Source organism: Artibeus jamaicensis, unplaced genomic scaffold (genome assembly GCF_021234435.1).
Source record: "Artibeus jamaicensis isolate MK-2021 breed Jamaican fruit bat unplaced genomic scaffold, CSHL_Jam_final scaffold_916, whole genome shotgun sequence".
Taxonomy (NCBI): domain Eukaryota; kingdom Metazoa; phylum Chordata; class Mammalia; order Chiroptera; family Phyllostomidae; genus Artibeus; species Artibeus jamaicensis.
The window spans coordinates 62114218-62141006 of NW_026522059.1; the positions used below are offsets into that span (position 1 = coordinate 62114218).

At 42.9% G+C, this 26789-nt stretch overlaps 1 protein-coding gene across 6 annotated transcripts in view; it reads right to left on the reverse strand.

Moving 5' to 3' along the window:
* Positions 1-26789, reverse strand: part of TPD52 (tumor protein D52) — a 189531-nt gene that overhangs the window by 124419 nt on the left and 38323 nt on the right. For 2 of the 6 annotated variants that reach the window (XM_037142707.2, XM_037142702.2), the window contains exon 1: positions 11548-12025. The exons of 1 other annotated variant lie outside the window; for it this stretch is intronic. In XM_037142707.2, coding sequence (XP_036998602.2) covers positions 11548-11686 — 139 coding nt within the window. In that variant the 5' untranslated portion in view covers positions 11687-12025. Of the gene's footprint in view, positions 1-11547; positions 12028-26789 lie in introns of those variants that run through there. 3 more of the 6 variants (XM_037142701.2, XM_037142703.2, XM_037142704.2) reach the window with 3 other exon arrangements.

Below are 26789 nucleotides of genomic sequence, written 5' to 3' on the forward strand. Positions count from 1 at the left end.
TGTACCAATAAAATAACCTGGTATATTAGATCAAAAGCAGTCACTTCATCATGTCCAAATAGACAGTTTCCCAAACCTGTGAATCCAAATTGTGCCTTGGAGGTTTTTCTAGATATTATTCCACTTCCTCTATACTCAGTAAGAGTGCAGCATTTACTGTGGAGATGAAGTCTGGCTTTGGGGAGAAAACATGTTAATTTCTCACTCACACAAAAGTTCGGAAATGGGAGTGTTTTAATGTACAAGGTTTGTCCAGAAGGTATCCAGCCATGTAATATGAAAAATGAAGACATTTATTGAAGAAGATACAAGAAACATTATACACAGGACAATGATTCCTCAGTCCCCTTCAAAGTAGACACCTTGGGACCTCACATAGTTCTCCCAGTCACCATCAGCTGCCCCGTCATATTTTCCTGAATCTCATGGACCATCTGAAATCTCTACCCTTTCAAAGGTGATTTTAGTTTTGGGAGAAGCCAGGAGTCACAGAGCACCAAATCTGAGCTACAGTGGAGGCTGAAACACCTGGGTGATTTGATGTTTCACCAAAAATCTCTGCACTAGACGTGAAGTATGAGCAGGTGCATTGTCATGATGAAGCTGCCAATACCAAATGCCCATAGCGGCGGCCTTCTGAATCACCCAAGTTGTTTCTGTGGAGGAATGTTCAAGCTTAATGCAAAATTTGATGTAGATTCGTTGCTTTACTCACTGAGTCATTTTGAATGTGACGGCCACACAGTACACTGAATGTTCACTGAATGGCATTTACTGCCCCCACTGACTAGTACAGTGAAGTCACTAATGTTCATGCATGTGCATTCCAGTCCACTCTCCTTAGCTGCCAGGTTATATCAATGTCATGCAAATTGTTCTTATTATATTAGCAATAGCTGGCTTTTTACAGATAGACCTTATATACATAAAACTATAAGTAATCAAAAAATTCTTATTTGATTATTAATTGGAATATTCTTCCTCCGAATCTGATGGAAAGCCATTTTTAAAATGTAGAGGATGATGAATATTTATTGAGGCCTACTACACCAGCCAGCCAAGGAGATTTCTATGCTATGTCATAAGAAATAGGAAAACTGGACAAGAATGTGCAAAAAAAAATGAAACTAGACCACCAGCTGACACCATACACCAAAATATATTCAATATGGACAAAAGACCTAAATATAAGTTGTGACACCATAAAAGTCCTAGAGGAAAACATAGGCAGTAATATGTCAGATATCCCATGTATTAACATCTTCACCAATATGTCTCCTAGGAAAAAGGATAAAAAGGAAAGAATAAACAAATGGGACTGATACATCAAATTGAAAACTTTCTGCATGGCTAAAGAAAACATCAGCAAAATGAAAAGGGAACCAATCATTGGAAGAACATAATTGCCTTGGACAAGGGTCTGATCTTCAATATATATAAAGAACTCACATGACTCAACACCAGGAAGACAAACGATTGAATTAAAAAATGGGCAAATGGCCTGAACAGACACTTCTCTAAGGAGGACAAACAGAGGGCCCAGAGACATATAAAAGGATGCTCAGCATCACTAACCATCAGAGAGATGCAAATTAAAACCATAATGAGGTACCACTTCACACAGGTCAGAATGGCCATCATAACCAAATCAACAAACAAGTGCTCAAGATGTTGTGGAAAAAAGTGAACCCTGGTCCACTATTGGTGGGAATGCAGACTGGACTGCCTTTCGACCCAGTGATTTTATTGCTGGGATTATACCCTAAGAATCCTGAATCACCAATTCAAAAGAATCTATACACCCCAATGTTCACAGCAGCAATAACCAAGTGCTGGAAACAGCCCAAGTCCCATCAGTAAATGAGTGGATCAAAATACTACGGTACATTTATATGAAGGAATACTATGCAGCAGAAAAAAGGAGTTCCTAACCTCCAGGACAGCATGGATAGAACTGGAGAGCATTATGCTAAGTGAAATAAGCCAGGTGGTGAAAGACAAATACCATTTGATCTCACCTATAGGTGGAATCTAATCAACAAAACAAATGAGCAAAATAGAACCAAAGATGTGGAAATAAGGAACAAACTGACACTGACCAAAGGGGAGGGGGGAGAGGGAAAACTGGGGAAAGAAGGGGTACAGTCTAGCCAAGGAACACGTATGAAGGACCATGGTAACAGACTACAGGGTAGGGATTGACTAGGGGAGTGGGGGCTGGATAGGGCAAGGGAGAGCAATGGGGGAAAAAATGGAACACCTATAATTGAACAACTTTTTTTAAAGAAAATAAATAAATAAATACAAAGAATCTTACCAAAAGCACTGAAGTGGTATTTATTTCCATCAGGAAACTGAGGCCCTCTGAGGTTATTAATTTGTGCAGTCACAGAAGTCAGATTCGAATGCAGGTCTTTCTGACTCTGAACTCCCTCCCTTCTTCACACACCTTTATTCTTAGAGAAATTCCAGTGAGCAGGGAGGTCGAAGGGTGAGTCCAGAGGGAAGCTGGAGGCAGAGGGCCTGGCTTTCTCCACGGGGGCTTTTTTTCCTTCACTGAGGGTGTGAGAACACATGGCAATCCCTGGCTTGAAAGTCACAGGTACCACAATAAACCCCAAGTGACTGATACTGGTGATAATGTTCCATCCGGTTATTAAGATTTTAGCCACTTCCTTAATTCTTCTCCTGGTGCAAATGAATCATCTGCTGGTATTCAATTTCACCCATGAAGTCCCCCTGGAGAGTTTGGGACTGAGGGGGTTGGGGGGACCTGGACTCCACAGACAGCAGCTGGGATGGGCGGACAGTTGGGAGCCCACTGCCCAGGGAGCAAAGGAGAAGGTAGACGGAGACCAGAAGTTTCGTCCTTGTCAAACCTAAGACAAAGGTTTTCCTTTACATCTTTGAATTGAGATGCAAGGTACAACCAGCCAGGAAAGCATTTTTGGGGGGAGCTGTTTTACCACCTGTAACTGTGCCCCAAACTTTCCAAAATGGGTATGAGTGGCTTAGACAATGACAGACCTCTTTTCAGAAAGGCTGAATCATAAGCTTTTTGTAATTTATTCAACAGACAAAACTGACATGGGTTATTCCTAGCTGACAAGCAATTCAGGCAAGTTAGACAGGGCATGTAAAGATGTTTCAGAAAACTTTCATTTACTTTTCTTTAAAAAGTGTGCACGGGAGTGTTACGGTCAATGTACGTATCTCAATAAATGTAAAAGAATGTTCATGAACATGAAATTAAAATTTTAAGTTAAAATAAAGCATCTTTAGTTTAACTTGAAACAATTTTCCTCCTTAATTAAACATAAAATAATGTTAAAATCTTAACATTAAATCTTAAAATCTGTAGTGACTTCCAGACTTCCAACTCACAGGAGCTGTGAGATAATAAATTTATTTTTTTAAGATTTAAAAAAGGGTTAAAAAATTCTGTAGTATCTTAGATGTGCTGAAATATGATACTTCAGACTCTGAGGAACTTTTGAAGTTCCTCAAATTGGAGGAACTGAAGGAGGAACTGACTGGAGGAAAATGAAGTTCTTGGACTTCTAGCTTCAGTGGGAATGTGTGTAATGAGCAAGGAATGTTTGGGAAGAATGAGGAAGAAAGGGGAAAGGCCTGAGTTGTGAACACATACCTACTTCTAGACTATAAAGTCCTGATGTCACACCCTTATATTTTCATCTGAGCACAGTCAGTGCCTAGAACAGAGCAAGTGTTAACAAATGTTCCATGTGAACTGACTTACTGGTAATGAATTTATTCAAACTAAGTTTCTCTTAACATTCCCATAGAAAACAACCTACGCATCACACACTCCCTAAAACATTAACCAGGGAAGGAAGCAAAGCCTTTCTATACAACTTTTGAACCTACAATTACAATAAAGTCATGATGGAGAGTCTGGCAAGAACCTCTCTGCTGGGGTGCTACGGTGCACCCCATGCCCTCCCGTGCTGGGGCACCCACCCCAACGGTCCTTGACCTTTCTCACCCAATTAAGACCAACTGCTTCCTTCAAGACATTCTGTGATCGAGTAAAATACTTTTGGCCATTGTCATACAATTTTAGATATGAAAAGAATTTTGTATCGTTTAGTGCAAACACTTCGTTGTATAAAGAAAAAGAAACTGGAGACAGATTTTGTTCAAGAATAAAAAGAAGCATGAGCTTTAAAATTCGATGGTATTGTGGGTTGAACTGTGTCCCATGAAAGGATACATTTGACTTCCTAACCCCTGCTACCTGCAAAAAGGGTCTTTGCAGGTGTAATCAAGTTAAGATGAGATCATATTAGATTAGGGTGGGTCCTCATCCAAAACTGGTGTCCTTTCAAGAAGGAGGACATTTGGACACAGAGACTCAGAGAGAAGAACATTTCCTAAAGGCAGAGACAGAAACACAGAGAACACTGTGTAATGATGGAGACAGAGACTGAAGTGATGAAGCCACAAGCCCCGGATTGCTGGCAACCACTAGGAGCTAGAACGAGTCAGGGAAGGCTTTCCATCAGTGCCAGAGGAGTGCGGCCCTGCCAAATGCTTGATTTTGGATTTGCGGCCTCCAAAATTCAGATATAAGAAATTTCTGTTGTTTTACAGTAAACTTAAAAGACATATGCTCCCATATGTTCATAGCAGAATTATCTATAATATCCGAAATCTGAAAGCAACCCAAATGCCCACCAATAGATGAGTGGATAAAGAAGTGGTGCTTACATACAATGGAATGGCTCAGCCATAAAAAAGAATGGAATCCTGCCATCTGCAATAACATGGAAGGGCCTAGAGGGTGTTACGCTAAGTGAAATAAGTCACACAGAGAAAGACGAATGCCATATGATTTCACTTATATGCAGAATTTTTTAAAAAACAAAATAAACAAGTGGAACAGAAACAGACTCATAGATACAGAGAACAAACTGATGGTTGCCAGAGGGGAGGGAGGTTGGAGGGCTGGGTGAAAAGGGTGAGGGCATTAAGAAGTACAAACTGGTCATTACGAAATAGTGACAGGGATGTAAAGTACAGCATAGGGAATATGGCCAATAATATGGTAACAACTATGTGTGGTGCCAGATGGGTATAAACTAATTGGGCTGATCGCTTTGTAAGTTATATGAATATCTTCTAATCACTGGACCGTACACCTGAAAATAATATTATATTGTATGTCAACTGTAATTAAAATTTTTTAATTACTTTAAAAAATAAAATAAATTTCTGTTGTTTAAGCCACTCATAAACTCTTTAAACTTAACATTTTGTGGCACTTGGTTGCAACAGCCCTGAGTAACTGAGCCCCCACAAACCATTCCCTGTTAAAGAAAATTAAAAAGGTAATACCATAGAGCCCTCTGGGTTTTTATAAGAATACTCATGTAGAGGAGTGGGCACATGTGAATGTTTTCTAAGGATTTGTCGTTCCCCACCTCTCCCATGTTCACAAGTCACCCCAACTACCTCCTCTTCCATTCTATGAAGCTTGGCTCGCAGTTCACTTCCTTACTTCCCATCACTCCTCAACCCCCTGCAACCTGGCATCTGCCCTTCTTCCACCCCTTCGACTAAGAACAGTTCTTGGTCATGGTCACATGTGACACTGAGGCATCCAGCTGTGAACCTCAGTCTGACACCTCTATTCCTCTGGTACTTCCCACCCCACCTCCCTGGGTTTTCCTGACTTCTCTGGGATATGGTTTGTCTCCAGTCCCAACGTCCTGCCTCAGCTCAGGCTCTCATTAGTTCTTGCTTAGAGTCTTGCCCCCAAAATTCCCTCATGGTCTCTGTCCCCTCCAACTATTGACCACCTTGCCACCAGAGTGAGCTCCTGTGTATGACTCTGACTTCAGCACTACCTCGCCTTAATTCCTCCATGTCACCCACCTCCTTGTAAAGCTCATTGCTCCTGACATCCGAGGTCCACCCACTCCACCTCACCCACTGAGAGAATGTATTAACTCAAAAAGTAAAATAACATAAACTACCTCCCATACTTTTTTGTCCACTTAATTTTTTTATTTTGGTAAATATCTAACATAGCACTGGCCATATTCACTATTTTTAAACGTACAATTCTGTGGCATTGAGTTACCTTCACAGTGTTGTACAATCACTTCCACCATCTCTTTCCAAAGTATGTTCCCTTTTTTTGTCTTTGCACATGTTATTTTATCTTCCTGAAACCCCTCCTCCTTATCTCCAGGTCCCATTGATTTCAACAAATCAGTTTTAAGTGTCTCTTGCCCTTGGAAGATTACCTGGACCCTATGACCCAGGCCCCATTCTGGGTATAACACACTATGTGTAACGTATACTTCACTTGGGATGCAGACCACAAGGCTGGCAACCCAGGACCCCAGCGCGAGTTGCAATCCTGCACCTTCCGCTACGTGGTGCCCCTGCCCAGGCTCCGGCACGCAGACGCTCACAGACACACCCCGCACGTGTAAATCACAGCAGGTGCACAGGTGGGTCAGGGGCAAAGGTCAGGACTCAGTTTTCTCATTACCTGCCTCACATCTTCAGCTTATTATTTTCTATATTTCATTTTCACTTCACTGCTTTCACCTACCAAGGTTTTTCTATTTAAAATAAATAAAATGTCACTTTTCTAAAAAAATACAACCTGTGTCCCATAACATTTGGAGTAGGCCACCTACCTTCCCGTTACAGAGACAGTGTGTAGAAAGCCACGTGCACGGGGTCTGGGTGGGGCACCCGAGACACTGCAGAGGTATGTCAGCTGCCCTGGACAGGGAAGGCTCTAACTGGTCAGAGATTTAACCAAGCCCCGGAAGCTTCTCTGACAACAAAATTGGATCCACCCTCCTAGTTTTTAAAGAGGCTGAAATGGTTTTAAGACCAGAGTAAGAATAAGAAATGTCAGTTTCTAGGGATTATTTTACTTTAGCACAAACAAGAGGAAATATGCACCCCACTTGTTTTTAAAGAAGAATAGAAAGAAGTAAAATTACAGTTCAAAATATCATCAGTGATAATATTTTAAAAAATCGCAAGGTAAAGATATTTTCCCCCTTATAAGTCTGTGCTTGGTCTGTGTTTCCAGATGTAACAGAATCCCAGGAGAGGCCAGGGGATGTCTGAAGGGTCCAGCACCAAAGTGGTTCCTCTTAAGAGGCCCAAAATACAAAGGACCCACTTAAGGCAGGGTTTCTCAACCACAGCATGGGGGACATTCTGAGCCAGGTAATTCTTTGCAGTGGGGGTTTTCCTGTACACTGTCCCATGTGTCATCTACCCACTCGCTGTCTGTAGCTGTTCCTCCCAACATCCAGCTATGACAAAGTCACCTCAGTGTCAGCTCCTGTAGTGGCCAAATGTCCAAACTGGGGGGAGGAGGGGGAATGATGAAACCACCCCAGGTTGAAACCCATAGACTTAAGGCAAGGGAGCATCTAATACTTCTTATCTGACACCGATTCTCTTCAGAAGAAAGAGATTCAGTAGCACAAGCCAGGAAAACTTTTCATTTCTTATAGATGTAATTTTCCCAGGTTTGCCCATGGTGAGATCAGTAAAATAGGATAGAAAAATAGCTCATTGTAGCACAGCAGCAACAAGGAACAGGAAAGCCGAGGAACCCTGATGCAGTGCATTCGAGAAAGACCCAAGAACCCAGGGGACCAGCTGGGCAATGCCAGGGCTGAGGAGGGGATGCACACGGCACTAAGGCATAAAGGCAAAGCAGGCTGCACACCCAGATCCACCCGAGACTCGGCTCAGACAGCAGGGTCCTGAACAGCAGTCAACTTCCCACCCCCCCAAAAAACCACCCTCCCCAAATTCACTTCGCAAAACCACCTCACAGGAAGAGTAGTATTTTCAAATGTTTGAATTGCCTCCTCCAGATATTCCAAAATGGACCTCCTTCATGTTGAAAATAAAAATTAAAAAAGGGAAAAAACCTTCAGTCAGTGATGTCAGAGCCATCATTCCCTACAACCCTGACCAACTATAAAACCCATATTGGGGTACCCCACAAGAGAAGCGAAAGCTTAGCCATGGAGAGATTGGGGGGGGGGGGTCCCCAGAGAAGAAGTCACTTCCATCCTTAAATTTCCTCTCTACGTACAAGGGGTGGGGGGGGCTTCATTTCTTGAATTCTGCTCTAATTTATAACCATGAAAAACTTTCCAGAAGTGATCAGCACTCCCCTAAAAGGAAGTGAGAATGACACAGAGCAGAAGTGACAAAGGGCAATAAAACGGAACGAAAAGGACAGATCTGGGCTAAGGGGTTTCCATTTCTTTCTTTCTTTTTTTCAGTGCTTTTAGACTTTAATATAACTACATAAAATTAAAATATCAGATTTTTAAATGGCTCCTATTTCCTGAAGCCACTAGAAATAACCCAAGTTTTTCTGCTGTTTTGTTTTTCACCAGGGCTGCATCATTCTGTGCACAAGAAAAAAAATTTTGAAAGGAAGAGGAATCCTACATAAATATCACTTGGGAAATTGTCCTTGTGGGTGATCACAAAACAAAAGAGGAAATGGCACAAAGGACCCCAGCTACCATCCTTCGGCCCACTTGTGCAGACTGGCCACTGCGGACTCGATAGAGTGATCAGGTCCACACAGCACGTAAAGAATCAACAAGCCCACCCCACCCCAGTGAAACCCTTGACCAAAAGAAAGGTTATGCCCTGAATGAGTAACCTGGTCCATAATATCCATTACCAGAGAGGCCAAACTAGTGGGAACTAAAGAAAAAAACCAAGAACTCAACCACTGACTGGCCTGAAAATCGGGCTTTGTGATGTGGGACTTCACAACACTTTTCTTAGCCTCAATGTTCACATCTGTAAAACGTACTGGAGTGTGAACTAGTCCCTGCCAGTTTTGTGTCATCCATCCATCCATCCAACAAATATTTGTTGAGCCACAGATGTCAGCACTATTCCAAGTGCTAGGGAAAATCAGTAAACATCCCTAATGGATTTATATTCCAGATTCTGAAATTTACTAGAAATCAGTGTCTTTCAGACTATAGGTCATAAAAGCCTGTTAGCAGGACCAAATGAGCATTTTCAAAAGAATCACTGGGACAGTTTAAAATCTCAGAGTACATCACACATAGGGAGAAGAAGTTCTGTTTCAGCCACTGACATTTGCACTGATGAGGGCTGGGGGTCAAGAAGTCTAAGTCATTTCTGAATGTGGGCTGACTACATCGACCTGATAAAGACCTCTTTCTGTTCCAGCCACTGGTCCTCATCCAGTCCTGCATGCAGATTGCTTCTTAGGAACACTCTGTATACAGACTAAATCTGATTATTTTCTCAATGGCCCCGTGATGGCATTTTGGGTAAATATCAAAGAATTTGTGTTTCAGATCAGTGTTCCCAACCTTTCTGAGTAGGAGTTCTTTGAACATCAGTCCTTTCTTGAGCACTACTTGTCTGCTGATTAAGGAAATGCACAGTGCCTTGGCTGGACGGCTTAGTTGTTTGGCATGTCATCCCATACACCAAAAGGTTGCAGGTTCAATTCCCATTCAGGGTACATACAGGAAGCAACTGATCAATATTTTTTTCTCACACTGATGTCTCTCTCTCTCCCCCCTCTCCCCTCTCCCCCAACCTCTCTCTCTAAAGTCAATAAACATATCCTTGGGTGAGGAGAAGAAAGGGAGGGAGGGAGGGAGGGAGGGAGGGAGGGAAGGGAGGGAGGATCCATCCATAGTGGGCAAAAAACACAGGAGCTTTTAAATAGACTGATGTTGTACCCCTCCTGAGAGCCCCTGCATATAAACAAAGAGAACCAGCACAAAGGATTCATTTCATCTAGGCCTCAAGCATTAATTGTTCAAACAGATGGCAGGCTACCTGTGCCCTGAAGGGCCCCAGGAACAGAGACTGGGGATAACTAATCCAGATCCCACTCCATTTGAGTATTTGAAAATCACCAAGTTCTTACTGGATGACTCCTTATGGCGGTTTCTGTTTGTTTCAATGCTCTCTCCCCCTCCTTTTTTCCAACTGAAGCAAACCACTAAATCTGAATGCTAGTGAGTACCTGAGTTTGGTTTCTGTTGGTCACTTGGTGTTTCCCCCCATTCCCCCCCCCCCCCTCCCCCCCTTTTTTTTCCCTCCTCTTCTTTTTTTTCATAATTTTGTTTTTAATCCCATCAGCCCAGACTCTTACAGGCTGCTCCTAGGCACTGAAATACTAATTGCTGGAAATGTGCCTGGGAACCCTACACACCAAACCCTACCAACTACTTTTGTTTTAAAAGAAAACGTCCAAAGGCAGCCACTATGGCAACTGGGAAAGTGAAAGGACCTGAGGTAGACTCGAGAATGGACGAGAAGTAAGACCGGCAGTATGAGTCCTCCAAGAATTCCGCTCCCTATGCACGCTGATCCTGAGGTCGACCTGAAGTCAGGTCCCTGGGACCCCAGCTTCCATGACCCTGGTCACTTGAGCTTCCCTTTGTCACCGAGGTCGACCTCGCCCACTCCACTGTGTGTTGCTCTTACAGCATTTCCTACACACAGGATTGATGGCCCCATTTTTTTAGGGGCCAGGCATAGGGGAGGCCCCCCTTTATGACAGAGGTCCCACATGACCCTAGCAGATAACTAGCCACTGCCTACCAGGTCCCAACTTCCAGAGAACAGCTCTAAACTGATATTTTCCACATTTTCCCTTCTTGGAAATCCAAACTACACCAACCCCTCAGGGAAGGCTGCAAACCCGCAACCGAAACACTGATAATGAGGTTTCTTGTTGGCTCTTTGCCATTTTTTTCTTCTAAATCATCTCCTTTTAAAATTTACAAAAAGCAAAATATTATAAGAAAAAATGAACTTCACAGAAAATCTGCTACTTCTCTGGCAAGTTACAGAGGCAATCATTTCCCCATCACCAAGCATCAGCTGGAAAACTAGGGAACTCGCCCAGACGGTGGCTCAGGCTGCGCCCAGCTCTGTGCTGCCGGGTGCTCATGAGTCCCGACTCTCCTGACAGTAGCCCTGGCTCTCAGAACACTCTTGTACTTGTGGAGACAAGAATGACCAAAGGAATAGCCACTTTAAGTTTTTCAATCTAAAAAAATCTCTGGCCTGGTATTTCCGAATGTTACACCTAGTATTCCAGAACAAAATTCGCGATAACCTCCGTAAGAAGGACCTGGAATGTTGTCATCTTAACAAGACAAAATCTAGGGTGGAAGAGTCTTCATAAATTATATAGGTGACTGGAAAGGCCTTCAGACACCCAGTTTTCAATTACGTCTCAGCTCAATGAATTCAGTGATCAGAAGTGCTCATATGAACAGTACTACCTTTAAAATCTAAAATCCATACACATATACTATGTGTGTGTATGTATATACACACAGCACACATTTAATGAGCCATCTGTCTCCTCGAAACCTAAATAGCTTTCTTCACCAGTTTCAACAGAGAAACACCCCCGTCCAGCTTTACACTAATAATTTTGAAACCAGGCAAATCCCAAATGGGATCCGGTTTTATTATAGCACAGTGAACTTGAGAAAATTCAGTTACCAAATTTCTGAAGAACAGGAGATCCAGGTGGAGATGGATTTCCACTGGGAGACAAGTAGAGGTACTTTTTGTTCACTCCAGCAGCAAAATCAAATGGGGACTGGTAATCTTCGTCCAGCTCCATGTCCCTGAAGTCCATTCCAGAATGTGAGGTACATGGCTTGGTCACCACCAGGTGTCCTTCAGCTGTGGGCCACTCTGGCCACACTGCTTTCTATGGCTGCACCCTCCAGTGGCCGAAGGGTCCACCCCGGCAGGGTTTGGTGACTGGCCTCCCGGCCTTCACACTTCGTTTCCGGAGCTTCCCATGCACAGATCACACAGGCTTGTTTAATAAATGACGTCAGAAGGACTGTGCTCCCCACCTGCTGTTCACTGGGGCCAACAAGGAACAAGCCTGTGGAAGTGGCACTTTCTTGGGTCAACAGAAGAGGACCATGTCCTGCAATGCCACTTATGGGTACCAACTGTTCCAGAAACGCCACACACTAGCACAGTCACAAAAAATACCAGGGCTTTTTTTTTTTTTTTTAATGAGTCAGCTGACCAAAACAACACAGGGAAGACTTAATCCTCTAGGACAAGGAAGGATTACCAGACAGTAATCTCCCACAAATGCCATCTGGGCATCTGGGCAATGCATTTTTCCACCTGGATTACGGGGCAGTTCTAAAGCCAAGCTTCCTGCATTAGCCATTGGCTTTCTAAGTACAACTTGGTATAAAATTATTTCTGCTATCATTTCATCTAAAGCAATGTCTGACCTTGTGTAACAGAATTTCACTCTGACCTTTCTTCCCTCCCTTCCCCTCTCCTCCCTTTCTGGAAAGACCATGTTTTGGTTATACATACTGCAAAGAGAAGAATCAACTCTCAAGGCACAGCGCCCAGTTTCCTGCACCTTCTGTGTTGAACTCGGGCCAGGCCCATGCAGGTGCAACAAACCTGTGTGCAAACACGCAGGAAAAGCACATTTCCCTTTGCTCAGTATGCCCTGCAGAGGACTGGGGCCCAGGCTGCCCATCAAACAAATGTCTAAGTCGCCAGAGTCCTTTCCTTTACACCAGTCTCTCAGCAGAGACTTCCCATTTCCACGGGAACGCAGGATCCTGCCCATGTGCTTCTGCCTACACAGTTCACCTGCTATTAAACAGGTAGAAATAAAGGGGGCATGGTCTGTCACTGCGGGACAACAAAAAAAAGCTGTTCTACCATCTCGAATTTACCTGGTAAAGAGGAACTCAGTATACTCTCCCTAGATTGGAAACAAACAGGAAACCTAAAATATTTTAAGCATTAAAAAAAAAAATCTGTGTGTCTAGAGTATAAACTATGTATGCACCAAAACAGTCTTTTCATTCATTTCGACTTATGATTCACATTCTATTTATTTGTTACTTTCATGTTGTACTCTATTTTTGGCACGCCTTATATCTTAAAATTTTTTTAAGTTTATTTTTAACACCAAAAAAGTCAATCTGTATTTTTCTCCTAAAAGACACCCAGATTTGGCCAACTATAAAGGCTGTTCATTCCATATTTAGAAATAGATTAATTTTTATTATTATCTGAAAGAATAAACTGTCTGATTTTTTGAGATCCACAGTCTCTCTTGCTGCCATAGGACAGGCACCAAAGTTGTGTCCCTGGACCACAGTATGTTTAATAGGGTCCCTGTCCGTTCAATACTCTCTGTACTGTCACTAACTGAGAGAAAAAGCATTTTTCCATACCTAATCTTCATTTTAGAGACACAAGTATTAAAAGCGTCCTCACCAGAAATCAATTTAACTGGACTTACCAGCCTCCAGAACTGTGATAAATAAATGTTGTTGTTATCAGCCATTCAGTCTATGGTAATTTATTAAAGCAGCCCAAATTAAGACAGAAACATCAATACTGACACACACACACACACACATACACACACACAATGTAAACCACAGCCTCTTTCACACTTCTCACTACCCCTCAGAAACCCGTGCCCTTGACCTGCGGTGTTGATGGCCATGCTATACCCTCTGCCTAAAATGCCACCTTGTATCTGCTTGCAAAAGTCATTCATCTTTCAAGACCAGGCAGAAACGCCACCTCATCTCAGAAGCCCTCTTCCCCCACAGCTCTCAGGTTCATGGCAGCAGCACCAGCACGCTGCTGGTGGATGGGACACGCACCAGCCCCTCTGTGCCTACATCCTCCCTGGTAGGTAGGCACCAAGCATCCATTATGGTACCTACCCTGAAGTTTTGGGTCTGACTAATGTGGAATATGCAGATTTTAAATTTAAGTGATACTTGAAATTACTGCTTTACCTTCTTGGGTACAATCCCAAGACTGATATATAACATCCTGTCTCTTTGCTATAGTTCTCCAGTCAGATCCTTGTCAAGATATTCTAGAATGTCTAGCAACATTTGGCGCTGACAACACCCTCGTTCAGACCTAACTGAACTGTTTTGGTACAGACACGCCCACGTCTCTGACCTGGTAGATGTCTGCTGTAGCCTACCCAGCACCCTCCTTTCCTTGAGGAACGCTACCTCATCTGCTCCACAGGGCAGCGTCCACCACAGTTCCTACCTATGTGCTGGCTCTAGCCACGGCTGTGCTTCAGATCGGGCCCGTGCAGGCTTCCCATCCCCCAGATCACAGGGACTGGCCTAAGGGACATCTGACACAAACACTGCCACCCACAAACCTTCCCAGATGTTCACAGGACATGGAATGAGAGAAAGTGACTCTGGAACCTGAGCCGTGGGATGCCAGTTTGGAGGGGCCAGGCAGTGCTTTCTCTACCCAGGTCAACAGGCAACAGACCCAGTGCTGATACTGGAAAGGGACAGAAGAAGAAGAGAGACAGTTAAGGGATGGACGGGTTGCATCTGAGCCCTTCAATCCACCTACCCTGGCTTCCAAGTTATAGACAAATTTCTGTGCTACTTTACTTATGGTTCAGGTTGAATTCCACCATTTCAGTAGAAAATGTCCTACCTCCCAACCTTTTCCCACTATTACCCCCACCATGTTTCAGACTTGGTATTCCTGTTTCTCCAATACATTTTTGAACTTGGCCAAGACCATTTTCTCAAACTAGAGCCTTTTTCCCCCTATATTTCTCCCTGTCAAATTCCTATCTTATCATCAGCTCAACTTAATAAGTCACATATGAATGGTATAAGGACAAGGGATATTCATTCTAGTGCTACCTATAAGGGAAAAAGAACAAGCACACATTCCTACTAAAACAAAATCATTTAAATGCTAAACAGAACACCCATAGAAAATTACATAAACAGTAACATGATGATATGAACATGTATGTATTTTACAGGGAAAGATTTTTTTTCGATTTTGTTCTTTTGTTTGTTTATTACTTTACTGTTGTTCAATTACAGTTGTCTGCATTTTCTCCCCACGCCATCCAAACCCACCTCCCTCCCTTGCTTCCACCCTCCCCCTTGGTTTTGTCCATGTGTCCTTCATAGTAGGTCCTGAAAACCCTTCTCCCCACTGTCTGCCCCCCTCTTCTGGCTATTATTAGATTGTTCTTAATTTCAACGTCTCTGCTTATACTTTGTTTGCTTTTTTCTTTTGTTGATTATGTTCTAGTTAAAGGTGAGATCATATGGTATTTTTTCCTCACCACCTGGCTTATTTCACTCAGCATAATGCTCTCCAGTTCCATCCATGATGTCGCAAAGGGTAGAAGCTCCTTCTTTCTTTCTGCTGCATAGAATTCCATTGTGTAAATGTACCATAGGTTTTTGTTTTGTTTTGTTTTAGATATTCTTGAGACATTCAGTAAACAAAGAAGGTTCTAAAACTCTTTGTAATGTATGATCCATAAATGTATAATGACTGGAGAGAGACAGACAGACAGATACCAGAAAAAGGAGTCAGGAGAAATCCATGTGGCCCAACCCCAGAAAAGTGTTTATGCATAGTACTGTCAGTAGGGGGCGCTCCTGGACAGTGCAACCAATAAACAGCCTGGCCGACAAAGAGCACACTACAGACAGAGAACAACCCATTAGGTGACTCATACTTTTGCAAATAAAAATGGAGGAAGCATAAATGACTACAAAGAATATTAAGTTTCCACCTGCCCATTAACACATCACTTAAATAGCTCTGAGTAGGTTGTTCCTGATTTTGAAAGATTCTTAAGGAATGGTCTGATGTAAAGCCTGTAAGGCACATACAAAAATTCGCTAGGGGGGCCTACAGGGCACACAGACAGCCAATGTCATTACCCAGTGGGAGAGGCAGGCCACTGCTGCCAGATACAGTGGCCATGTCACCACAGCAGCCAGCTGGAAGGTGCTCCAGCCGGCAATACAGGACAATTTAACCACCAACCTAATTAAGAACAGCAAAATTATAAATCAATGAAAACAGGAGCCCAAGAGTACATATGTAAAGGTTAATTTTCATGTCCATTTGACTGGGCCATGAAATGCCCAGATATTAGATTAAACATTATTGCGGATGTGACTGTGAGGTTATCTGTGGACAGAATTAACATTTGAATTGTTAAGCAAAGCAGATTGCTCTCCCCAGTGTGAGTGGGCCTCCTCAAACTTGTCCAAGACATGCACTGAACAAAAACGCTAAGAGAAAATTCACTCTCTCTACCTGTCTGTCTTCGAGCTGGGATATCAGTCTTCTGCCTTGGGACTTGGCCTTGGACTAGAATTTTTACACTGCAGCTGACGACAGATCTCAGGACTTCTCAGACTCCATAATCATGTAAGCCAATTCCCTATAGTAAATCTCTATAGAGACAGATATACAGGCCCATCTTGGTTCCCAGCCACTTCTGAGAGCTAAAAGGACTTGCTCCACCTTCCACTGAAGCGGCAGTTGATTGACCCTCTGTCATAAAGGAGCCTCACCACCACATCCTTCACTGGTCACACCTTCCTGGAAGATGGCTAGGAAGACGTTCCACAGTCAGTGCAGGAAAATGGAGTCGGTCAGGTTCCCTCAACGGGATGTCCAGGCAACTGTGACCTAGCAGTGTCCATAGAACCTTGGGAGTGGGTCTGCATGAGCAGGCTCCCCACACGAGAATAAAGGCATGCCAGGCATTCCCACGGCTCGGCGAATTTCCTTCCATCTGCCTGAATCCCATATGAACCTGCCCGGCCTTGAGCGGCTGCCAGACAGTCAGGATAAGACAGTACGGGAGGCACGGAGGCTGGGAGTTAGTGAACACCTCCTTCGAACCCACCCCCTGCCCAGTGCCACAGTTAGCAAACTTTGACTCAAAAACACACACAAAAAGAGTAAAATAACCATACACAAAAAAGAGAACTTAGTTTTAAATTCAAAATTCAACTGAAAATCACAAGGGTAGATAGATGCTCCCTCACGCACTTTCTCTACTAAGCCTCCAAACCACTGCGTAGTAAGTGCCGGGACTGCCCCCATTTTTCAGATGAGAAACAAAGCAAGGACAGTTTCTGCAAAAGCATCCATACCCACAAAAGCTACAGTCAGGGGCGTCCAACCTGCGGCCTTTGAGCTCCATGTGGCTCAGGATGGCTACGAATGTGGCCCAACACAAAATCGTAAATTTACATAAAATGCTATGAAATTTTTTGTGATTACATGTTACAAAAAATGTGTAGCCCAAGACAACTCTTCTTCTATCAGTGTGGCCCAGAGATGCCAAAAGGTTGGACACCCCCGAGTAGATGAAGAGCTAGGATGTGAAACCATGTGGTCTGCCTCAAGGCTTGTGTCTTTCTGGAGCAGGAGAATAGTAGACTGTGGTTAAGAACCAGGTGAGGAGCCAGGACCTCACATACAAATCACCTGAAGGTCTCCTTACAGTGTAGAACCTGCATCGCTGACAAGCTCCAGGTGATGGGAGGCTGCTAGTGGGGACCACATTTGGAGAGACCTGGTGATGGAGGCCCCGATGAGGAGTGTGACTGCAACTTCAGGAACAATATTTGTTAGCATTTAGTTCATCATTCAGCAACACAGGGTTAGTGATGCCCCCTCCAATTTCCAGATGAGAAAATGTAAGGAACTAAGAAATGAAGGATGGAGTCCAACACCTCACAATAGTCTTCCTCACCCTGCATCTAAATCAACTTATTAGCAATGGGTGGGAGATGCTCAGAGCTGTACTTCAGAAAGATCGTTCCTGACACTGTATGAAGACAGATTACAGAGGGGAGATGGGAAATCAGTGAAAATATCTCTAAGGACCGAATAGTGTCCTTTCCCCAAATTTACGTGTTTAAGTCTGAAGCCACAATGTATTTTGCAGACAGGGCCTTTAGGGAGGTAGCCGAGGTGAAATGAGGTCAGAGGGTGGATCCCTAACCCGTGGTAAGGACAGGATGAGACACTAGAGACTCGCATGTACAAGAAAAGGCCATCTGCAAGCCTGTGAGAGAATCCTCACCAGAAACCAATCCTGCTGGCACCTTGACCTTGGATTTCCAGCCTCCACAACTGTGAGAGAATAAATTTCTGTTATTTAAGCCCCTAATCTGTGGCATTCTGATATGGCAGCCTGAGTGGACTAATACGAAGAGTGTGCTCCAGGAACACAGTGGGGACAGCAAAGCAAAGGCGTACCATAAGACACACGGAGGGATCACTGAAAGATTCTGGAGTTGGGTAAGCCAGTGACGGCATTAATTACGGCAAAGAGACTGATGGTAGGAGGGGAAAAGGAGCCTCCAGGGGACCCAAGAACGAATCCCATTCAGGCAGGTTTGGTTTATAATACTCAGAAGACTTCTGAAGGTCAACAGACAGACAGCGGTTGGAAATTGAATTCTGAGGCTCTGAAAAAGGTTAAGGACAAAGATACCAACGTGGGAACCCTGAGACTGTCAAGGAGAATCCCAAAGAGAAGAGAGACCTTATGAAAGAAAGAAAACAGGTGTAAGTGACTGCAAGTGGGAAGCAGGCCGCAGAGCCTGCACAGGAGCAGGAATGCCCTTTGGCGGTGATGACGACGCTGCAGCGTGACTCGTCCCTAAGGAGCCCGTACCATGTGCAGACATGCCCCCTGTGCACTTCGCACCAAACCTTCAGGTCAGGTTTCAGCTCTGCCCCCTTTTTACAGATGGGAAAACTAAGGTTAGAAACTTGCCCCAGGGACACAGCTAGCAAGTGGTGAAGCCTGGTTTCACACTTGGGCAGTTTGGTTCAAGTGCTCTTAAAAAACAAACAAACAAACAAACAAACAAACAAACAAAAAAACCCTGAGTGACCAATATCACAGGAATAATGGGAGCAGAGACTTAACAACAGCTACAGAGATTTAAAAACCACCGTGGGACTTGGTGCCCTGGTGATCTTGCCAAAAAATTGTTAATCGGAATGATGGTAAGCAGAGGCCAGTGAAGGTAAGAGGCAGATGACCAGTCAATGTCCTGCAGGGTCTGTTTGTAGGGTGTATCATGCAGGAGATGATGGAGACAGTTCAGGGGCCTCACCCCCACTCACCAGCAGGCATCTGTGATGAGACAGGACCATCTTGGCTTTCTTTTAAAAATATGTGAGCGCTCAGATTAGAAACTTCACACTCATTTTAGGAAATCCTCTGTGGGAATTCCAGCACTTTTCCCCTGCATTGTCCATCCCAAGGGGAAAGCCTATTATGGCTTGGTATAAAGTAAGAAAAAACTACCCTCTTTGGAGCCCATCTCTAGGGAAAAAAATGCAAAAACTAGCAAACATAGTTGAATTATTTAGACTCATGTACAAATATTTATTATCGCTTTTAGAGAGGGAAGAAGGGAAAGAGAGAAACATCAATGTGAGAAAGAAGCATCAATTGGGATCAGTTACCTTCCGCACATGTCTGGACCTACAATTATAGGTGCTCTGGCCTGGACCAGGGATCAAACCACAACCCAGGCATGTGCCCTGACCAGAAATCAAACCCACAATCCCTCAGTTACAGGTAAGATGCTCCAACCAACTGAGCCACAGAGGCCTGGGTACCAACACTCTTTATGTTACAGGTGGCAAACACAAGGCCAGTGGGCCCAATCTGGCCCCCCACCTGGTTTTATCTGGCCCGGCACCTTGTTTCTACCCGGCAGCAGCACTGAGCTCCTTGCCCCTGGTTAAGGAGTAGTTACATTTATACAGTCCTACAATTACATTCGGCCCTGTGAAGGCAGCTGTGAGGCTGATGTGGCCCCCAGTGAAAATGAGTTTGATACCCTGCTTTAAGTGATAAAGGAGTTCCTAAAAAGCACAAATCCATTTACTTGACCAATTAACTTGCCAGGAAATTCTCACTTGGCAGGTGCTCCAACATTCTAGCTGGAGTGTTTTTCTGCCTTCCCAAAATAATTGAAATTGAATTCATGTCCAATGCATATGCTAGGAAGCTTTTTTTCCTAGAAAATGTTTTCTGAAATATTAAAAAGCAAAACTTATAATGATAACAAGACTCATTTACCCCTCAACCTATCTTCAAACATATTTTTCATCTGAGCCTTTAACTGTGAAAACCAGAACATGTTGAGAAATCTCAAAAATTCCCAAATTCTCTATCATGACTAGATTCCAAAATGTACAAAAAAGGTTTCAGTATTTCAACAAAGTCATCTTTTATCCATTCAGGTCATGTTTCTGTCCTCAAACCGAGGAAATTTCACTAGCAAATAAGAAAGTAATAGAGAGATGACTCAATATTCCTTAGGTGCCCAGATCATTAACTGCAATATCCAAAGTTTTCATTTTATAAACAGAGTTTGAGTTTCAGTTTGCTGGTCCCTCCTTGCCCTGGTGATTTCCATGATGACAGGCTCAAGGGAAAAGTTCTCCAACTTTCACATATTCACACACCACCAGAGAGCACTGTGTTCAAGGGCAAATTCATTCTGAATGAATAGGTTTGAAGTGGGGCCGAAATTCTGCCTTTGGACAATGACTGGTAACACTTGCCTCAGGCAGCAGCAGCTGGATCTGCCTAAGGATAAAAGCTTGAGCAAATTCTGAATACCTGTCATTCCATGTGGTCTTAGCACTTTCTAAGCCAGGTATCGCTTTTTGCAAATAAGACAGATTTTGTAGCCAAAGAGGTTTTGCTTTGGGGGGTATGTTTCTGTTTTCCTGCTACCCTAATAGGTCACAAAGTGTGCAAGTTTAGAAAGGAGATACAACTGGCTATGCCATGACAAGGCTCACACCTGTCTGGTCCTTGAGATGGGGGAATTACTTCGAGATTGGACTTACAGCCACACAAACAGTCTGGAACAAGGCTGCAGAACAAGGAAATGAAAACAGGCTACTCCACCTACAGTATTAACAAGGTACTTCAGAGCACAGTGGTCTCCGCAGTGAGATTATTGGAAGATAAAGAGGTTTCTTCCAAACTAAATGCTTCTAATTTGCTGACTGGGTGAAAGGAGAGCTTGGGAGGGGCATAAACACACCCAAGGTCAGAACCTTAAAGGGATAAATGAGCTGGCAGACCAGATTTTACCCAGCTTTCCCAGCAACCATAGGCTCATAGGAAACAGTTTTCCTTCAGGGAATGGGGGAGTTGCTCCAGACCAGTGGGCACCTATTTAAAATTAATATTTGGCCATGAACTTCCACTGTCAGCAATCTGAGGCATAACAAACATACTCCAAATACTCCACCACCTAGTCAGACATTTAGGCAGCTGAGCTGCTTTCAAACCCTAATAATTTCATTAGTCCTCTCCAGTGGGTGACCTTTCAAAAAATACACAACATGAATGTTGCCCATTTTATCCTAAATTTTATTAAGAAATAGTCTCATGCCAAAATACACAGCATTTCTATCTGAACCTACAACTCTGGTTAAGAAATGCCATTTCCAATGACACAATTCACACATTCTCCCTTTTACAGACAAATCTCCCATATTTCCTTTTTCAGGTAGAATACCAATGCTACACATCACCTCTAAACCCAATGAATCACTAGCACGCTTCACACAGCCTCTCTGTCTCTGAGCATAAGGCTGCGAACCTGACACTTCTACGCACTCGACTACAGTAACACCTGTATCTACTGTTATGAAGGCTCCTTAATGACTCTTCTCAGTTTTATCACACAATTACCGAACAGATATTTATCAAAACAGCATAGAATGTTATTTCCGTAAGCTCTCTCAGCGGTAAAGGTCAGGATAAGTCGAGATGCAGGTGGGAAGGGAGCCTGGGGTGGATACACGCTTTCCTGGGCAGGACAGAACTCTGAGACATGCAGTCACTGTCACGTTTATTTTGAAAGTTCAAAATAAAGAGCCAGGTGTATGCTTTAATAATTTTACTTATTATGTAAGTAAATTTTACTTATTATGTAAAATTAATAAATTTACATATGGCTCAGACTACTCACTGATCACCAAACTGATGTACTGTTTTTATATTTTTTCAATTACAGTTGACATTTACTATTATATTAGTTTTAGGCGTACAGCAGAGTGGTTAGACATTTCTATGTAAACTATGGACTTCAGTTAATAATAATGTATCAATATTGGTTAATCAATTATAACATGTACTACAGTATGAGGGGAAACTGCGGGGTGGGGGAGGATATGGGAATTCTCAATATTATCTATAGAATTTCTGTAAACCTACAACTGCTCTAAAAATAATCTATTAATTTTAAAAAATGTTTCACTTGCTCGGTCACTCTACCTGGGCGAAAACACCCAGGGCAATGAAATTCATCTGCTGGGGCTTCTGAAGGACCACAGACAGCACCTTGAAGTGTTGTTTCCAGGGCAGCCTGAGCTCCTGACTTAATGATCAAGCTCCATTATTAATGCAAAGTAGACAATCGTCTGGGCAGATCTGGTTAAATTCCTCCAGTGCATTTTCTAAAATACCATAGTGGTCTGAATGTCTACTTCCTAGGTAAAGGAAGAGTGTTACTAAATTGATGGAAGAGTATTATCATCTTCAAAGAATGTTTCCCCGCAGGCAAGGGTGGCTCACAATACTGGTGAGGGGTCTACATCTCTCTAAAACTAAACGGAAGCAGGCTTCTATTCAATACAGAAGTAGGACACCACATTCAAAGCCTACACTTGATCCTTCAAGTATCTTTTTCTTTTGTTCTTGGAAAAATACAGTAAAAAGAGCTGAGCAAGGTGGCAACCGGTCCCTGTCCAATGATAAAATCACTATTGGTGGCCATGTTCTTTGCACGGATTTCTTAGAAGGCAGATGCTGCCCCAGCATGACCATGAAGCAGCATTCTAAACATTTAACCAGCACGCTGATCGAAACAGAGGCAATCCCAAATTCAGATTCTCCGTAAGAGGGTTTGATTTAGAAAAGATAATCCCCTTGGCAAATCTGGCCTCCCAATTTTGGGGTCTAGAAATCACAAGAAAAGAACTGTAGAGGGCAGAGTGGCACAGAAACCAGCTCTGGAGGGCCAGGAGCTGCGCTGAACATGACAACCTTAGTAAGATGACGAGTGCTTTCAACAAACCGATCCAGGCCCTAATGACTTTTCTCTGCCCCATTTTTTTAACTTTTAAACAAAACCAAAAACGCTATTCAAACTCACTTCTCACAGCATTTGTTCTTAGGCTTAAGATGAAGCAGAGGGAGAGAAGCAGGACGATGGTGGATGCCTCCAAAACTTCCATCTAAAACCAAGAGGTTTTAACCACAGAAGCCAGAATCTGCCTCCCTGAGAGTCTCGACCTGAATCAAGGCTCACTGTGGCCAGGAGTAAAGGCCAGTTCACCATGTGGTGTCTCAGAAATGAGTTGGACTCAGCTCTTTTCAGTCACCTGACCAGCTAAGGCTTATTGAGCACTGTGCTGTTCCAGTGACAGACGGTCTCAAACCTGTGCTCTGACCCAGCATCCCACTCCACCCCCACGACGGTCGACGGTCGAGGGCAGGGCCCAGGCGGCCATATTTTTAACTCATATCCCAAGTGATTCTCATAGGGGTGGACCATGATTACACTTCAAGAAACAATGGGCTCCTGGTGGTAAAGAATAATAGTAGAGTTGTGTCTCTCTGTGTCTTAAAAAAAACAACAACAACAAAGCAGTACTTATCAGGCTACTTAACTGCTGGACTTTTCTAAGGTACAAAACAACACATCCAAGTGGAAAAGAAATTCCACCCCCAAAGAAATTCACGTGAGTGGTCTTCTTGTCTCCACAGTCTCCATCCCCCCACTCCACATTCAATGCCATAGAATCTGGCTTCTCTATTCTCCCCGCTGAAATACCTGTCATCTACGACCTGCTCACTGACTTCACCTTGACTACCTCCTTAAAGTCCCAACTGTGCTCTTTCCTACCCATCCCCACGTAACCAATTCCCATTACTCTGCTCTATTTAATGTTTAATAACACATATTACCTAACATACTATATAATATATTCACTGGACATTTTGATCAATGACTGTCTCCTCCTTATGTTCCATAAATTATATAGGGGTAGGAATTTCTTTCTTTCTTTCTTTTTGGTTTATTTTACATTTTGTTCTATCACAAAGTTCCCAGGATAGTGTCTAACATTAATAAATATTTGTTGAATCAATGTCACCACCCAGCTCTAAACCTTTCAACAACTCCCTACGGTATATCAAATCAAGTCCAAGCACTCACTAAGGCTTCGGGACACTAACTGACCTTTCTCGTCCTTAACTTCCCTAAACCAGACTCAGAAATCCAAGGAGTCACTCTTGCCTCTGCTTCCTGCTGCCTTTGCTCATGTATCCCCTCTTCTCAGAGCGCCTGGCCTGATATCTAACAGTCTCGGCCCACTGTCAAAGAGACGCCATCCTCCAAGGCCTGTGCAATGGTGTTCTTTTTCAAATACTCCCTCGAATCCAGAGGCACAGTGGGCTTCACTCCAAAGGCTTATCTTCTGCCAAATGCCTAGCTCCCCACCTTCTCGGTGCTGTAGTTGGTCACATCTGAGTCACCTCTTCTCTACTGATGGGAGCCTGTGGATGGCACAGGGCGTTCCAGGTTTCCTACAAAAGGGCTGTACATTTTGCTAGTCAGGCCAAGTGAGGTTCTTGTCATTTATGTTCTCTTTGGATTTTTCAAAATTCCTGTCCCTTGTGTTTTTTAACTTTGTTAAACACAGAGGCTGCCCTAGTTTCTATCACTTGACCCCACATTAGAAGCCACATCCGACTGGTTAGGAGGCCCACCCCAACTCCAAAGAGCAACCAATTCACAGACCGGGAGGCCTGACAGAAAATCTCTACCCATCCGGGGTGGCCTCCAATGAACCGTGACCAGACCAACTAATGCCATCTTCTCTGACAGGAGACTAACTTGGAGACTTTGAGAGACTCAGTACTTAGTAATGGGAATAGAAGTCACAATGACATAGAGAGAAAGGACCATAAGTAGTGCAATGACTAAGCAAAAGCCACAAGGTTCAAGTCATTCGGCAGCAGAAAAGGTGGGGGGAGTCTCAGGGAAGAATGTCACAGCAGAGACTAAGGGAGGAATACTGTCTCTAAGGGGACAAGAGACCTACAGACAAATTCCTGGACTCCTGCTATGTCCCAACAACACAACACAAACTGATTAGGTGGCTAATCTTATTTTTCTTTTTCTTATTCTCTATGAATTCTTATAATTAAAACCTATTGACTTAGGTAAACCAATCATATCTGTCTATTTAAGCCTAAAGAGCCTAATTATAAGAGAGGCAGCAATCAGCAGTGATTAATAACATGAACTTAGTACCAAGATAGAACCTAGAAAGGAAGAGGTGAATAAATCCAACCATGGAAACATGGAAACATGTAAACACTTATATATAGCAAAAATGCCCAACAAAATTTTAAAAACTTACAAATAAGAAAAAAAATATTTAGAAGGAGTGATAAAGGCTGCCACAGCAAAATACCACGGACTATATGGCTTAACAATAGAAATTTATTTTCTAACGGTTCTGGAGGATAGAAGTCCAAATTAAGGTGCCATCAGGGTTGGTTTCTGAGGAAGTTACCCTTCCTGGCTTGTAGACAGCTCACTTCTTGCTCTGTCTTCACAGGGCCTTTCCTCTGTGCATGCAGAGAGAGGGGGGAGGGTAACTCTGCTTATAAGGACACCCATCGGTCCTGTCAGAGGAGGACCCCACACCTCTGACCTCATTGAACCTGAATTTTATCTTTAAGGCCCTATCTCTAATCTAAGTACAGTCACATTGAGAGCTAGGGCTTCAACATAAAAATTTTGAGAAGATACAGTCAGTCCATAGTATTGAGACACACAGATCAATGAAATATAATTGAGAGCCCAAATGAATACTCCCTGTTTAAGGTCAACTGATTTTTGAGAAACTGCCAAGATAATCTGCGAGGGAGGGGACAGTCTTTTAATCTAATTAGATATCCACATGCAAAAGAATGAAGACAGACCTTACCTCAAATCACACACTTAGATTTAAAGACCTAAAAGTAAGGGCTTAAAACTTACTAAATCTTACAAGAAAACATAGACCTAAATCTACTTGGCCTTGGAGTAAGCAATGGTTTCTTAGACCTAACACCATAAGCACAAAGAGCAAAAGAAATGATAAATTGGACATCATCAAAATTCAAAACACTTATCCTTCAAGAACACCAGCAAGAAAGTGAAAAGACAACTCATAGAGTGGGAAGAAATATTTTAAAATCATATATATATGATTGATAAAGGATTTATATCTATAATATATAAAGAACACTTACAATCTAATAATGAGAAGACAAATAACCCAATTTAAAAATGAACAAAGGATCTGAATGAAAAATTCTCCAAAGCTTTACAAATGGCCATTAAGAGATAGTCACATCTTTAGCCTTCAGCAAAATGCAAATCAAAACCTCACACCTATTAGAATGGCTATCATAAAAAAGACATTAAAAACAAGTGCTGGTGAGGATATAGAGAAACCAGAGTCTTCACACACTGCTGGTAGAAATAGGAAATAGCTCAGTCACATTAGAAGTCTAGCAGTTCCTCAATGACTCAGCAACTGCACTCCTAGGTATACACTCCAAAGAAATGAAAACATACATTCACACAAAAAACTGAACACAAATGTACACAAGTATGCAAAACCGCCCAAGAGTGGACATAGCCCAAAGCTTATTCGCTAATGAATGGATAAATAAGATGTGGTATATCCATACAACAGAATATTATTCAACAATAAAGAAATTAAGAACTGATCGATACATGCTATACTATGGATGAATCTTGAAAATATCATGCTAAGTGAAAGAAAGCTGT